This window comes from Mercenaria mercenaria, chromosome 14 (assembly GCF_021730395.1).
Source record: "Mercenaria mercenaria strain notata chromosome 14, MADL_Memer_1, whole genome shotgun sequence".
Lineage (NCBI taxonomy): Eukaryota > Metazoa > Mollusca > Bivalvia > Venerida > Veneridae > Mercenaria > Mercenaria mercenaria.
In genome coordinates, this window is record NC_069374.1 from 39,500,159 (window position 1) to 39,516,917 (window position 16,759).

The window sequence follows — 16,759 nt, forward strand, 5'->3', positions numbered from 1 at the left end:
GCGTCTTTTACGATCCTTTTTTATTAAGCTGACCAAAATTTCTGAAGAAGGAACTTCAAGGACTTTTATCATAAAATCAAGCACTTTTCAAGCAGTTTTCAAGGCAAGAAACGAATTCAAGGAGTTTTAAGGAGGTTTTTGCAAATTCAAGCACTTTTCATCTAGCAGCTTGAAATTCAAGGAGTTTTCAAGTCTGTGCGAACCCTGTGATATTTTGGTGCATGATCATGCTTCATTCAGACCCTTGACCTTGTCAGCTATGCAGAGGTGTCCTTACTTTGGCTTACTTATAGACATTGTTCTTTTTTTACAAAATTATTGTAGAATATATATAGAACATTGACATTTACCTAGCTGTACTGTTGGTCGACATCATGTATTCCTGTTGAACAAGAAATGTCAATGTGAACGCCCAGCACAGGTTAAAAAATTTGCAAATGACATTGTTTCCATGGTGCAGGTATTCATTCATCTGAAACAAACACATGACGGATTAAATGCACAGTAGACCTTGATTCTAATTAATGTTACTTTAAAAATATTGATGGTTTTTGCCGGATGATTCAGCACGTCCGATCAGACATATTTTATGGCATAAATGCAGAGTCTATGTTCAAATTATGTCAATTCGAATGCAAAAAGTACATCAACGTTTTTTTCTATGACAATGACCTATTCTGTCTATTCTGATCGATTCACTATCTATGAAACAATGCGTTAATTCTGCATCGACTCTATTTCAAGATCTGAGAATGATTTGTTGCAGATCTACCAGTGGTTCTAATGATAATCTATGGTGGCAGTAATACAAGTATGTTATGTTCTCCGCCCAAAAATAGGCAAATCTTTCTCAGATCTTGAAATAGAGTCGACTGATAATCAACCTTACTTTGAACTCGTTGCAAAAATAATTAATTTATATAAATCTATATAACTTTGCACTTACCATTGTTCCTAGTCCCAGAACAACTCAACCTGTCAAATTATGTAAACACGAGGGAGGCCTTTTGACAAGACAGTCATGTAAACTTCCGAAGGAAATAGTCCAAATTTATTCCAGTTACTTCCATATGCGATACTATCGTGAATTATAATTATATGCATAATGTATCGCATATAGATTTAAGCATAAATTTAATGTTTGTGAATCCTGTGCTTTAACTGTTTTCACGTTAAGCGCCGAAAATCATGAAATCCATAAGGCCATGTGCTCAGCCTGATCACATTTCTACGCACTAACACATTTTTGTGTGAAAAAATATGCTGAAATTTACATTTTATTCTGTCAATTACTTTGTGACTGCAACCGTTTCTAAAAATAAAATTGACACATCTGACTTTTATGTGTATTGCCCTTGTAATGATATTATGGATTTTTGTCATAGATACGCATGTTTATCTCAAATTAATTGTGAAATGATGATGTCTGCATGAAAAAAAGAGAAAATAAAAATTATCTGAAATTATCGACTATAAAAGACTATAAAAGGCACTTTCATCAAATTTATTTAAAAATTGATTGCTCGCAGGAAGTAGATATATTATCTAGGTACATGTTGGTCACAATTTTAGGCAAGATAATGCTTGAATGTAGCAGCTGTCAATTTTGAAAAAATATGACCACCTGAAAATATATTTTTCTGTCTTCTGTCCTGATTTTCGGGTACAAGTTGGCATTTGTTTTTCAAGATATATACTTCAAAGGAGAGCTAAATCATTTTCAATAGGCATTTCATTCATCAAATTATGTAATTCTTTAGTAAAAATTCGCAAAATGGTTGTAAAGACAAGCACTAAAATGTCGATATTTTGGCTATAGAATGTACCTTAAGTGAACTTACAGTAAGATATAAGCAATAGTAACAAAGATATGACAGGAAAACAAAGGTTGCCGAAAAACTTTAACCTCAAAACTAGAAGATGCTTTTGTAGAAAAGCGCATGTCTCCCCCATGCAAATTCGTATAGGCAAGAAGTCAATAGGGGACAGGAGCGAAAGTCAAAGAGACAATGACAGTTTGCTGCAATAGGGATCATCTACTTGGCATGTCCAATCATCCACTAAGTTTCAACATTCTGGGCCTAGTGGTTCTCAAGTTATGAAATGGAAATGGTTTTCCATGTTCAGGCCCCTGTGACCTTGACCTTTCATCGAGTGACCCCAAAATCAGTAGGGCTCATCTAGTCTGCATGTCCAATCATCCTTTTAAGTTTCAACATTCTGGGTCAAGTAATTCTCAAGTTATTGATTGTAAAAAGTTTTCTATGTTCATGCCCCTGTGACCTTGACCTTAGCTCAAGTGACCCCAAAAACGATAAGGGTCATATTCTCTTTTAGTCCTATCATCCTATGAAGTTTGAAGGTTCTGGGTCAAAAGGTTCTCAAGTTATTGATTTGAAACCATTTTCCATGTTCTGGTCCCTGTGACCTTGACTTTTGATCAAGTGATTAAAAAAGCAATAGAGGTCATCTACTCTACATGTTTAATCAACCTATGAAGTTTCAACATTCTGGGTCAAGCGGTTCTGAAGTTATTGATCAGAAGGTGTTTTCTATGCTCAGGCCCCTGTGACCTTGATCTTTGATGGACTGACCCAAAAAACAATAGGGGTCATCTACTCTGTAAGTCCTATCACCCTATGAAGTTTGAAGGTCAAATTGTTCTCAAGTATGCTGTCTGCTGTGACCTTGACCTTTAATAGAGTGACCAAAAAATCAAAAGGGCTCATCTAGTCTGCATGTCCAATCATCCTATAAAGTTTCAACATTCTGGGTAGAGTGGTTCTCAAGTTACTGACTGGAAATAGTTTTCCACGTTCAGGCCCCTGTGACCTTTACCTTTATTAAAGTGACCCCAAAATCAATAGCGGTCATCTACTCTGCATGTCCAGTCATCCTATGAAGTTTCAACATTCTAGTCAAGTGCTTCTCAAGTTATTGATCGGAAATGGTTTTCCATGTTCAGGCCCCTGTGACCTTGACCTTTGATGGAGTGACCCCAAAAACAATAGGGGTTGTCTACTCCTTAAGCTCTGCCACCCTATGAAGTTTGAAGGTTCTAGGTCAAATGGTTCTCCAGTTATTGACTGGAAATGAAGTGTGACAGATGACGGACAGACTGACAGGGCAAAAACAATATGTCTTCCCTAGTGTATGTGTGTGTGTGTGGTTGGGGTGTGGGGGGGGGGGGGGGGGGGGGGGGGGGGGGAGAGGCAGAAGTAACGTAAGTATAACACCTTTGTATAATGGGCCCAGCCCCTGCACATACTTTTGCATGCTGAACAATGTTAATGTGAAGTTACAGTAAGATATAAGCAATAGTAACAAAGAAAAACAAAGGTTCCCGAAACACTTTAAGCAAGAAAGCTCACGCCGACGCTGACACCAAACGAGTAGAATAGCACCCCTATTCTCCTAAAAATGGAGCTAAAAATCAAAGTTATGGCACATACAAGCTCTTAAATAACTTGAACCCTGTGACCCTGACCTTTGGGATAGGGACCTGGATTTTGCAATCGACACTCCATTAATTTTCATTGTGACAATCATTTATATCATATAACAAGCTGACACACTGTTATGTCACAACACTTATATGTAGATGGACTTACTGTTGAACTTGATGGCTACAGTTTGAACTTGTGAGGTCTACAATCAGTCGAAGTTTACTAATTGCATAGTCCACATACTGAGATTTAAACGCTCTTTCTTTAGCCTTGTTCGTCCAAGTAAGACGTTCGTAACAGTAGACTGCAGTATACATACCACCAACTACAGCCAGTACCTTCCAACCAACGGCTTTATAAATCTGTGGAAATAAACATTGACTTTACTGCAGATAATCAAGAAAACTTCAGATTCCAAGGATCAGTTTAACACACTGTAATTCCCCCATTTTAATACAAGCTAAACTAAGTAATACAAGCTAACCCAGGTATATCAAGCTTACCCGAGTAATACAAGAAACAGTTTCAAAGACACCAACGTTCCCAACCTAGGTACATTTTTCACAAAAATATACTGCCACCCAATACAAAGTCCTCTTCCCCATAAATTGGTAAAATAAATTAAACTAGAAAATGCTTTTGTAAAAAAGCGCATGTCTCCCTCAATGCAAAGTCCTATATGCACGAAGTCAATAGGTGTCAGGAGCGAAAGTCAAAGAGACACTGATAGTTGGCTGCAATAGGGATCATCTACTTGGCATGTCCAGTCATCCCGCTAAATTTCAACACTAGTGGCTTAGTGGTTCTCAAGTCACTGTTCAGGCTCCTGTGACCTTGACCTTTGATCAAGTGACCTCAAAATAAATAGGGGTCATCTACTCTGCATGTCCAATCATCCTATTAAGTTTCAACATTGTAGGTCAAGTGGTTCTCAAGTTATTTCCAAAAAATGATTTTACATGAACAGGCCACTGTGACCTTGACCTTTATTAGACTGACCCCAAAATCAATAGGGGTCATCTACTCTGCATGTTCAATCATCCTATGAAGTTTCAACATTCTGGGTCAAGTGGTTCTCAAGTTATTGATCGGAACTGGTTATCAATGTTCAGGCTCCTGTGACCTTGACCTTTAACGGAGTGACCCCAAAAACAATAAGGGGTCATTTACTCTGCATGAACAATCATCCTATGAAGTTTCAACATTCTGGGTCGAGAGGTTCTCAAGTTATTGATTGGAAATGGTTTTCCATGTTCAGGCCCCTGTGGCCTTGACCTTTAACAGAGTGACCCTAAAATCGTTAGGGTTCATCTACTCTGCATGACCAATCATCCTACGAAGTTTCATCATTCTGGGTCAAGTGGTTCTCAAGTTACTGACCGGAAATGGTTTTCAATGTTCAGGCCCCTGTGACCTTGACCTTTCACAGAGTGACCCCAAAATCGTTAGGGGTCATCTACTCTTTATGACCAATCATCCTATTTAGCTTCAACATTCTGGGTCAAGTGGTTCTCAAGTTACTGACCGAAAATTGTTTTCAATGTTCAGGCCCCTGTGACCTTGACCTTTATTAGAGTGACCCCAAAATCGATAGGGGTCATCTACTTTGCATGTACAATCATCCTATGAAGTTTCAACATTCTGGGTCAAGTGGTTCTCTAGTTATTGATCAGAAATGGTTTTCAATGTTCAGGCCCCTGTGACCTTGACCTTTGACGGAGTGACCCCAAAAACAATAGGGGTCATCTACTCTTTATGACCAATCATCCTATCAAGTTTCAACATTCTGGGCCAGGTAGTTCTCTAGTTATTGATTGGAAATGGTTTTCAATGTTCAGGCCCCTGTGACCTTGACCTTTGACAGAGTGACCCCAAAATCAATAGGGGTCATCTACTCTTCATGACCAATCATCCTATGAAGTTCCAACATTCTGGGTCAAGTGGTTCTCTAGTTATTGATCGGAAATGGTTTTCAATGTTCAGGCCCCTGTGACCCTGACCTTTGACGGAGTGACCCCAAAATCAATAGGGGTCATCTACTCTTCATGATCAATCATCCTGTGAAGTTTCAACATTCTGGGTCAGGTGGTTCTCTAGTTATTGATTGGAAATGGTTTTCAATGTTCAGGCCCCTGTGACCTTGACCTTTGATGGAGTGACCCCAAAAACAATAGGGGTCATCTACTCCAGCAGCCCTACAACCCTATGAAGTTTGAAGGTTCTAGGTCAAATGGTTCTCCAGTTATTGCTCGGAAATGAAGTGCGACGTACGGACGGAAGGACGGACGGACGGACAGGGCAAAAACAATATGTCTCCTGGGGGAGACATAACAAGTGATGGAGTATTGCAGTGGCAATATAAAAGTCCCCTACCTGTGGGAAATTTTGTTAGTGTTCATCCTTTGTGGTAGTTTGCAACAGTGTTAGGAATAAAAATGATTCAAGCATTCAGGAGCTAAGAAACAAAAACTATATTTATTTAAATTTCAATAGTGACCTTGACCTACAAGCACAGACCATCTACGTGACACATTGTCTCATCATGGGGAACATTTGTACTTGACCTTCAATAGTGACCTTGACCTCTGCACACATGACTAATCATGAGGAATATTTCTATGTAGTGATAAAAAAGTTTTTACTTGACCTTAAACAGTAACCTTAACCTCGACCTTTAACCGACAAGCATAGTTCAAGTGTTGACATAATTGTCTCATCATGGGGAGAGTTTGTGTTTAGCACTAAGATAATCCATCAGTGCATATACAAAGTTATGGAGCAAAAACAATTTTATTTTTACTTGACCTTCAATAGTGACCTTGACCTTAGACCTACAAGTGTGAGTCATGTACGTGCATAATCTACATATTGCCCTCTATTCACATACCAAGTTTTATGAATCTAGCTTGAATACTTTTTGAGTAATTGCAGCATCCAAATTGCAGACAGACATAGGAACGGATGGACCGACAGACGGAGGGCACTGCAATAGTCTCCTCTGGTATTACACCCTGAGGGACTTAAAACAAGAAACAAGGAAATTCTACAAAAACTAGGCTTTCAGACTTTGCATCACGTAAACAGCTTCTGTTTAAACAAGAGGGTCATTGACCCAAAAGTGCTCACCTGTGTACAACGCTTCAAGAGTGTTTGTGGAAGTACAGAGTTAGGTTTCTATGTTAGCCTATATTATATACATGTCACACACATTTTTGAACCTAGGGCAATGATTGAACAATTACGGTAGACATTACAAGTCTGATATCATAAGCCAAATATCAAGGCTCTAGCTATTATTGATTCAGAGAAGAAGATTTTCAAAGGTTCTTATATAAAAGCCTATACTTATTGTAAGGACATGTCAGATACAGGGGCGTGGCCATTATTCGACCTTAGGGCAATGATTTGGACAAGTATGGTAGAGAGTCAAACCCTTATATCACAGGCCAAATATCAAAGCTCTAGAGAAAAGGGTTTTATAAGTCTGATAGCTGAAAATCTATTTTTAACCAAAAAGATTTGTATCTTCAATGAACCGGAACCATTTGAACAATCTTGAAAGAGGGCTACCCAGAGATCATTTGTGTAAAGTTTCATCAAAATCCATTCAGTGGTTTTGGAGAAGTGTTGTTTAAAAAAATTGTTGATGACTAGTGACCACGCCCTCTCGCGGCCATGTTTTTTGATGAATCAGAAAAATTTGAACAGTATTTGTAGAATGTCACACAAGGACAATTTGGGTGAAATCATTTTAAAACTGGGCTAACAGCTTTACACAAGAAGATTTTCTAAGTTTTTACTAGATATATAAAGGGAAAAGTGACCACGCAACCTGGCAGTCATGTTTTTGACGAATTGGAATAATTTGACCAATCTTGGTAGAGGGTCACACAAGAACCATTTGTGTATGGTATGGATCAATGAGTCCAAGTTGTCCAGATTTATGAAACTTTTCTTAAAGTAACTGATCAAGCCTCAAAAATACAGATCAAACTAGAGCTATCACTGAAGGTGATGAATGTACCCCCCGCATGCACTGACACAGTACTTTGCAATTTGACGCACACAAGATTGCATAATTATGTGGACTGTATGTATATAGACTTTTATATATAGTATAGTAACAAAAACAAAGTCCCATAACTCTGCAGAATATTTTTCTGAAAGAACCTATCATGCACCATGAACAACTAAGGTTGGTACTGATCACTTGTGTAAAGTTTCTTTAAATTGTGTGCAATGGTTCCGGAGATTAGGCACGCACAAGATTGCATATGCAGACTCTATGTATATAGCCTAGTAACAAACAAGAGCTATCCGTAAGACAGCGCGCTCGATTTCTCTCAGTGCTTGACTCTGAATTAGAGCTTTGCCAGTAAAAAAAGTTAAAAAGGGACATACCTCTGTCAAAATTATAATCAGAGTGATAGTAAATAAATTGATAGTAAATAACTATTTAGAGTTTCAAGTCAAAAGCTTTAATAGTAACAGAAATATTTGACTTTTAACAAAAAATTCTAAGTTAAAAAGGGGCATAATTCTGTCAAAATTCAAATCAGAGTTATGGGGATTGTGTCTCCTGGTGTAGAATGTGATGGTAAATAAGTATTTTAAGTTTCAAGTCAAAAGCTTTGATAGTAACAGAGATATTTGACTTTATCGAAATCTTTAACCAAAAATACTAAGTTAAAAAGGGGCATAATTCTGAAAAGGGGCATAATTCTGTCAAAATTCAAAACAGAGTTATGGGGATTGTTTCTCCTGGTGTAGACTTTGATAGTAAATAACTATTTTAAGTTTCAAGTCAATAGCTTTGATAGTAACAGAGATATTTGACTTTATCAAAAACTTTAACCAACGGCGACGCCGACACGGGGCGAGTGCAATAGCTCTACTTTTTCTTCAAAAAGTCGAGCAAAAAACAAAGACCAATAACTCGGCAGAATATTTATCTAAAACAACGTAATATGCACTATACACAACAAGGGTTGGTACTGATCACTTCTGTAAAATTTCATTATATTGTGTGCAAGGGTTCGGGAGATTAGGCGTGCACAAGATTGCATATACAGACTCTATGTATATAGTATCCTAATAAAAAACAAAGTCCCATAACTGTGTTGAACTTTTTTCTGAAAGAACCTAACATGCACAATGCACAATTAGGGTCACTTGTGTTAAGTTTCATTCAATTGTGAGCATGGGTTCAGGAGATTAGGCACGCACATGATTGCATATGCAGACTCTATGTATATAGTATAGTAACAAAAACAAAGTCCCATAACTCTACAGTTGTTTTTTTTTCTGAAAGAACCTAACATGCACAACTAGGGTAACTACTCATCACTTGTGTGAAGTTTCATTCAATTGTGTGCATGGGTTCAGAAGATTAGGCGCGCACAAGATTGCATATACAGACTCTATGTATATAGTATAGTAACAAAAAACAAAGTCCCATAACTCTACAGTTGTTTTTTTTCTGAAAGAACCTAACATGCCCCATGCACAACTAGGGTTGGTACTGATCACTTGTGTGAAGTTTCATTAAATTGTGTCAAGGGGATGAGGAGAGTTGGTGCACACAAGATTGTGTCTACAGACAGATGGACAGACGGATGGACAAACAGACAACTTGAAACCATATACCCCCCTTACAACTTTGTTGTGTGGGAGGTACAAAAATTGGTTTATGTGGCTTGCCTCACAAACCATTTTAGTCACCTAAACCTTTGATAGACTAATAAATAGCCACTTAAGTACCAATTTGTTAGAGCGGAAAGACGCAGCTACTTCTACATCCCCCATTTTTTCTTCGAAAAAGATGGGGGCCAATAAAAATCCCTCCATGGAGGAAGAAGAAATGCTCCAGTCATTCTTGTATTTGACCTTTGGCCTCTAAGTGTTACCTCAGACCTAGGGACCTGGTTCTTGCACATGAATTCCGTCTCGTGGTGGTGAACTTTTGTGCAAAATTACATCAAAATCCCTCCATGCGTGAAGAAGACATGCTCCAGACAAAGTTGTCATTCTTATATCTGACCTTTGACCTCTAAGTGTGACCTTGACCTTAGACCTAGGGACCTGGTTCCTGCATATGAAACTCTCATGATGGTGAACAATTGTTCCAAGTTACATCAAAATCCCTCCAGGCATTAAGAAGAAATGCTCCGGACAAAGTTTGTAGATGCCGCCCTGCCCGCCCACCCGCCTGACAAGGGCGTTCCCATAAAACAACACTGGTTTTATGTGTGGATACGTTAGATAAACATTAACACAGCAATATCTAACCTTTGGTAAGAACAAGGAGCTGCGTTCAATAAATGCTTGATGCCCCCGGTGGCATCCTTGTTGATACAAAGCAACCTAAGTCCAAAACGAGGTCAAGTTCAAGGTCAAACTGAGGTCAGGTGATGTCTGAAGATGAGGAATGGTCACAGGTAACATCTGCATTAGTATCAAGTCATTCTAGTAAGGGTATTGATGCTAGACGAAACGGTCCCATTTGGTTAACCTCGTACGGACGGACAGGACAATCACTATATGCCTCCCGCATCAGTAGATGCCGGGGGCATAAAAATAATGGTTCATCTGTTTGTTTACTTATCAATTTCTAAACTATATCTGGTGTCTGTTTCCCTACCGTGTGGTAGAAGGTTACACAAGGTCCATTTGTATGAAATTATTTTAAAATCGGGCCAGCAGTTTAGAGATGTTGACTGAAGATTTTTCTATTTTAAGCTCTAGTGGCCCATACTGGCAACCAAGCAGAACCATTTGAACAACTTAATTTAGTAACAACACATGGTGACTTTACTCTTGCCAGAGAAGAAACTAGAAATAATCCTTTTTCGGTACCACGGCATTGTTTACCTGCTATTTTCGCACAGTTTCCAAAGTAATTGAGAAAAGTGCTTAGATTTAATGAAAAACAATAGTAATGAATATTCCACAATAACTTCTAAATAACTGAAAAAGACAATTTTCATACCCAAAATGACCAAAACCCATTTAATCCGAGATCATATCTTGCCGATCCAGTTTCTCAAAGTAACAATTGGACGCAATGATAGTGGTCATTTGCAGTCAGTCCCTTTGGTGAATCCCAGAGTATCAAGATGAGAATTTCAATAATAAAGTACTCACCACTCCTCCAATAACAAGAACAGCAATTGCTGACCTCTGGCCAATATTTTTACCAACTGTAAGCAATGCAAGTAAGGCCTCATTATCTTGTTCACTGGGAAACTGGCGGGGCTCCTGTGGGGTCATCGGAATGTTCCTTGGTATCTGAAAATTAAATTCATGAAAATTAACTAAAATAACTAGAAAATGCTTTTGCAGAAAAGCACATGTCTCCCCCAAAAGCACAGTCATAGGCAAAAAAAGTCAATAGGGGACAGGAGCCAAAGTCAAAGTGACCCTGATGATTGACAAAGAGACTGATGTCAAGTGATTCTCAAGATATAGACCGGAAACAGTGTTCATGCCTCAGGGCCCTGTGAGCTTGACCTTTGACCTACTGATCCAAAAATCATTAGGAATCATCTGCTCGGCATGTCCAGTAATCCTTTGAAGTTCAAGGTTCTTAGTCAAGAGCTTCTCAAGTTAACAATCGGAAACAGTTTTCCATGATCTGACCTGTGACCTTGACCTTTGACTGAGTGATCTCATAATCAAGAGGGGTCATCTACTTGGTATGTCCAATCATCCTATGAAGTTTCAACTTTCTTGGTCAAGGTGTTCTCAAGTTATTAATTGGAAACCGTCTTCCAAGTTGTCGCAGTGACTCCAAAATGAATAGGAATCTTCAAGGTTCTTGGTCAAGTGGTCCTCAAGTTATTGATCAGAAACAGTTTTGCATGTTCTTACTTCTGTGACCTTGACTTCTGACACAAAGTCCAATTGGGGTCATCTAGTCTGCATGCCCCATCATCCAATTACAGTGCATTGGCGGTGCTACAAATCGCAATTTAACAAAATACCGGTATACTATAAAAAGGTATTGTGGTGCCAGCTGCTTTCCTTTTTGTTTCTATGTTACAAAGTCGCAGTTTTACGAAAATGCAATTTTACGAAAACTGCATTCCTACAAATATATTGTAATGCCCTTACAGCCTATTTGTCTGAGTTGCAATTTTACGAATACCTGTACTGGCTAAGCTTTCACACCTTCCATTCTTAATGTGTCAAGTCAGGCGCTATGTTAAAAGGTCGTCATGGTGAAGCGTGAAAAACACTTTAGAGTGGAAAGTGTCACAGTCCATTAGCTGGGCGTAAACAGTAAGTAAAGTGTGAAAACTTTGAAATCAAAAGCGAAACACATAATTTTATGCTGTACACCCTGACACAAGTTACTTGACATTAAAGTGATTATTAATCTTTTCTTCTATAAATATTGGATCGGATGGCAAACCAGTCACACATGCTTTTATATCTGTATGTCTCATACAATCACTGCATAAAGAAATTAAGAATAAATATTAAGTTCTGATCTATGTAAATTGTTGTTTTATTATTCTGAACAATTCAGTGAAGGGTCCAGGTCATCTGGAAAGATAGCTGAATCAGATTAGGCAACTTACGCGTTCCTGACCCTGTATATGTTTTATGCACACATCCCATCCTCATTATATTCTACATTCCAGATATCTTCTGATTTCGAATTAGATTTTGTAGCTTTTTTGTAGTAAACCCAGATGTACATATAAATCTGGTATACATGTACTCCGATGCGAAAATCATATGTGTAAATATTATGAAGTGTACATTTGGGTAGTTGTTACGACGTGTAGATATTATGGTGCCGCATAACGAAATTTCCTATGCTGCACTCGAACGAAAATGTGATATTACGAAGAAAAAAACCCCGGCCGGTCCCTTGGCTTTTTTGTAGGACAGCGACTGTACTGTAAGTATCAACGTTCTGGGTCAAGTTATTGATCAGTGACGATTTTCCATGTTCAAGCCCCTGGCCCTGTGACCTTGACCTTTGACCTACTGACCCCAAATCAATAGGGGTCATCTACTCTGTAAGCCCTATCACCTATTAAGTTTGAAGGTTCTAGGTCAAATGCTTCTCAAGTTATGGATCGGAAACAGTTTTCCACGTTCTGGCCCCTGTGACTTGAACTTTGATAAAGTGACCCCAAAAACATTAGAGGTAATCTACACCGAAAGCCTTATAACCCTATGTAGTTCATAATTATGTCATGCAATTATAGTCATGTAATTTTCAGGATGATTCCACCTAAGAATTTCTGTTAAGATGAGAATCCTATCTGTTGCACATTTTTTTATTTTCATGCAACTCAAGACTTGTGTTTACTCTGTTAAAAAGATTCCAGAACAATAGTAAAAATTACTTCAACTTGTGCAGATGTCATACAAGGGCAATCTCAATCTGAAATTAAGTCACAGGGTTCATATACACTAATCAAACAAACATTCTCCTTTTCCTTATATTCAAACACTCCTTTTTAGTCTTTCTATGGATACTACTGAGCAGTGTGTCACTTCCACGAAAGCTCACCAATGAGAGTAAGAAATGTATTGTCTTAGGTGGGCATAGAATGGTGAAATTTAATTACATTTACTGTTCCGTCACCAAAAATAATCAACCCAACAATATCCAAATTTTGTATAAAACAGGTGTCAACAATGGGAACTTCATCAAAATAACACAGACAACAGGAAATGGAAGACTGATATTTGCTGGATGCTAACATAAAGCAGACAGACAGAATATAGAATAATAACACTATTCATGTAATATGTATACAAGTTCAACAAGACCTGTTAAACTTGGCCTTGTAATCATCAAGATAAACATTGACCAAGTTTCATGAAGATAGGGCCAGAAATGTGGCCTCTACAGTGTTAACAAGCTTTTCCTTTGATTTGAGTGGTGACATAGTTCTGGACCCCACATGACCCAGTTTCGAATTTGGCCTACAAATCATCAAGACAAACATTCTTACCAAGCTTCATGAAGATATGGTCATAAATATGGCCTCTGGAGTGTTAACAAGCTTTTCCTTTGATTTGACTGGGTGACCTACTTTTTGACCCCACATGACCAAGTTTCGAACTTGGCCTAGGAATCATCAAGACAAACATTCTTACAAAGTTTCATGAAGATAGAGTATTAAAAATATAGCCTCTAGGGTGTTAACAAGCTTTTCCTTTAATTTGACCTGATGAACTTGTTTTTGACCCCACATGACCCAGTTTCGAACTTGGCCTAGAGATTATCAAAATAAACATTAAGTACAAGTCTGTATCAAATCAAAGCATAAATGAAACCTCTTTATGGCTTAAAGGGCAGTAACTCTAAAACCCATTATAGAATCTAGCTGATTTTTGAAAGGAACTGAGATCTTATTGTGACTTAAGTTGTATGTAAGTGTTGTTAAAATCAAATGTAAAATGTCACTTCTATCATGTTCACAAGGTAAAAATTAACAAATTTTGGCTCTTTCAAGGGTCAATCATGGAATCCAAGATCTATTGTTTTTCAAGATATTTTGCAAGTTTGTATCAAATCAAACCATAAATGAAGTCTCTGTATGGCTGCAAAAACCAAAATAGCAAATTCTGGCCCTTAAGGAGCCATAACTCTGGAGCCTATGATGGGATTTGGCCAGTTTTCAAAATGAACTAAGATATTATGACAATACAAGTTGTGTGCAAGTTTGATCAAAGTTGATTGCAAAATGTGGTCTCTATCATGTTCACAAGCCAAAATAGGAAATTTTGGCCCTTTAAAAAGCCAAACTCTGGAACCCATAATGGGATCTGGCCAGTTTTCGGAAGGAATCCGGGATATTATGCCAATACAAGTTGTCTGCAAGTTTGATTAAAATCGATTGCAAAATGTTGTCTCTTATTGTGTTCACAAGCAATTGTGGACGGACCGACGACAGGCAAACACAAAAGCTCACCTTGTCACGTGACAAGGTGAGCTAAAAAGCCATAAAACTGGTTTTCTTCAAGCAATCTGTCTGAAATTTGCAGGGCTGCATTTCCCTAGAGCATTTAACATTCCTACCACATGCTTTTAAAATCCATTAAACCATGTCTGAGATATGAGTCCAGACGGACAGAAAATAGAGTACTGTGAATCCAGAAATTGTTTCGTGCTATTTAAGTTAGCGACTTTCGCGGCTGGTGTGTTTCCGCGAAATTTTGTAGTTGTAAAACCATCAGCTACCGTGAAAACGTAAAAGTCTGTAGCTTTCATGAGTAGTCAGCTGCAAAGCTCCTCCCTGATATATGCATATGTGTACATTTATTTAAAACTAGAACTGTCACAGGAGTGACGAATACCCCCACAATACGGTCTTGTCACAGAAGAATGGCAACCATAAGAAAGACATGGCCACAAGAAGGTGCAATTTAAATCGAACTTGACCTGTATTTTATGTACATCAGGCATGATGTGTTCAACATGTCATCTGGTCTTGAGGAATAATAATGTGAAGTTAAATTAAAATCCTTCCAGGCATATTGATTTTGGGACGCGACGCGACACAACAAAACTGACTCCTATATAGCCCCCACCAAACATGTTTGGTGGGGGTATAACAAGAGCTGTAACTATTAGTGACAAATGCCGCCGAAGCGTGCCCAAAAATGATACAGTTGTCTGCGCAAAATATGCCGGAATAGTTTTAGTACGAATCATTTTGTGACCTTGACCTGAGAAACCTGTATCATAAGCATGACAAAACTTCTTAATGTGGTTAACATTTGTGTCAAATTATTTTCAAATCCCTTGATAAATGGTAGAGTTATGGACCAGACAAGAAAAAGACCATGTTAACTTTTGACTTCTAAGTGTGACATTGACCTTGGAGCTAGGGATCTGGGTCTTACGCATGACATGTCATCTCATTATAGGGAGCATTTATCCCAAGTAATTTTAACATCACTACATTGATGGAAGAGATATTGACCCACTAAGAAACAGACCATGTTAACCTTTAATCTCTAAGTGTGACCTTGACCTTAGAGCTAGGGGTCTGGATCCTGCGCATGACACGTAATCTCATTATGGGGAACTTTTATGCCAACTAATTTTAAAATCCCTTGATGAATGGCAGAGTTAAGAACCGGACACCTGTTAACCTTTGACTTCTAAGTGTGACCTTAACATTGGAGCTAAGGGTCTGGGTCTTGTGCATCTCTTTATGGTAAACATTTATGCCAAGTTATTTCAAAGTCCCTTCATAGATGGCAGAGTTATGGACCGGGCACAAAGACCCTGTTAACCTTCGACCTCTGTGACCTTGAACTTGGAGCTAGGGGCCAGGGTCTGGCACATGACACATCGTCTCATTAAGGTGTTAACAAGTTATTTCAAAACCTTTATGGATGGCAGAGTTCAGCCCGTACAAGAATTTACACGGATGCACTGACGCACACAAACACAGACGGACGGACAGTGTGATTTAAATATGTCCAAAAAAGGGAGGTTTTACCATGTATAATTATTCATTTAGAGTATCTTACAATGATGCTACATGCTGAGCTTATAAAGATCCATCAAGCAGTTCATGAGAAGTTGTTCAAAAGTTTTACTATGTTTATTTTTAGTGGCCCTTATTTGAACAAAAGTGGGAGAGAACCATACAATCATGTAAGAGACCAAATCTGATAAGTATAGATCAACTGTTCATGAGAAGAAATTGTTAACATCTAGCAGCCCATAACATGAGCCAAGTGTCCTTTTTTGATAAAAATTGAGAGTACCTTACAAAGATGCTACTGAGAAGGTTTGATGACAATCCAGCTAGAGGTTCCCGAGAAGAAGTCATTTAAAGGTTTTTCTATTTTTTTATGCTCTAGCAGCCACTTAACAGATGTCAAGTGCACCCACTTGAACAAATCTGGAGAATATCTCAATGATTCTGCAGACCATATGTGATAAGATCCATAAAGCAGTTTATGAGCAGAAATTATTTGAAAGTTATTTCAATTATAGCTCTGGCTGCCCTTATAAGGTGTCAAGTACCCCAAAAGTGAAAAATAATGAAATACTTACTGCATCAAAATGATGTGACTGCTTGGATATACCAAACCTATTTCTTCCCATCAGTTTACTAAAGAGATTCATGGGTCCTAATGAGAAGTGGAAAGAAATGTCTTCCTGAAACTCGGAACACAGGTTGCGGCAGTCCAGTCTGTATGCGATCTCAAAATCATCTCTCTTCGGCAGCACTGTGTGTATCTGTTGCTGAGCTTCTTGTGGGAGAAGGGCTGATAATCTCTCTGGAAAAAGTACAGATTCTTTCTGATGCCAGACTTAAGGCAAG

General features: G+C 38.3%; 1 protein-coding gene across 1 annotated transcript in view; it reads right to left on the reverse strand.

Annotated features, from left to right (window-relative positions):
• LOC123527416 (mitofusin-2-like) overlaps window positions 1-16,759 on the reverse strand; it is a 371,163-nt gene that overhangs the window by 87,077 nt on the left and 267,327 nt on the right. The window contains exons 15-17 of the mRNA XM_053523313.1: window positions 16,489-16,715; window positions 10,590-10,733; window positions 3,612-3,808 (exon numbers count right to left, since the gene is read on the reverse strand). Of these exons, the coding sequence (XP_053379288.1) occupies window positions 3,612-3,808; window positions 10,590-10,733; window positions 16,489-16,715 (568 nt within the window). The remainder of the gene's footprint in view (window positions 1-3,611; window positions 3,809-10,589; window positions 10,734-16,488; window positions 16,716-16,759) is intronic.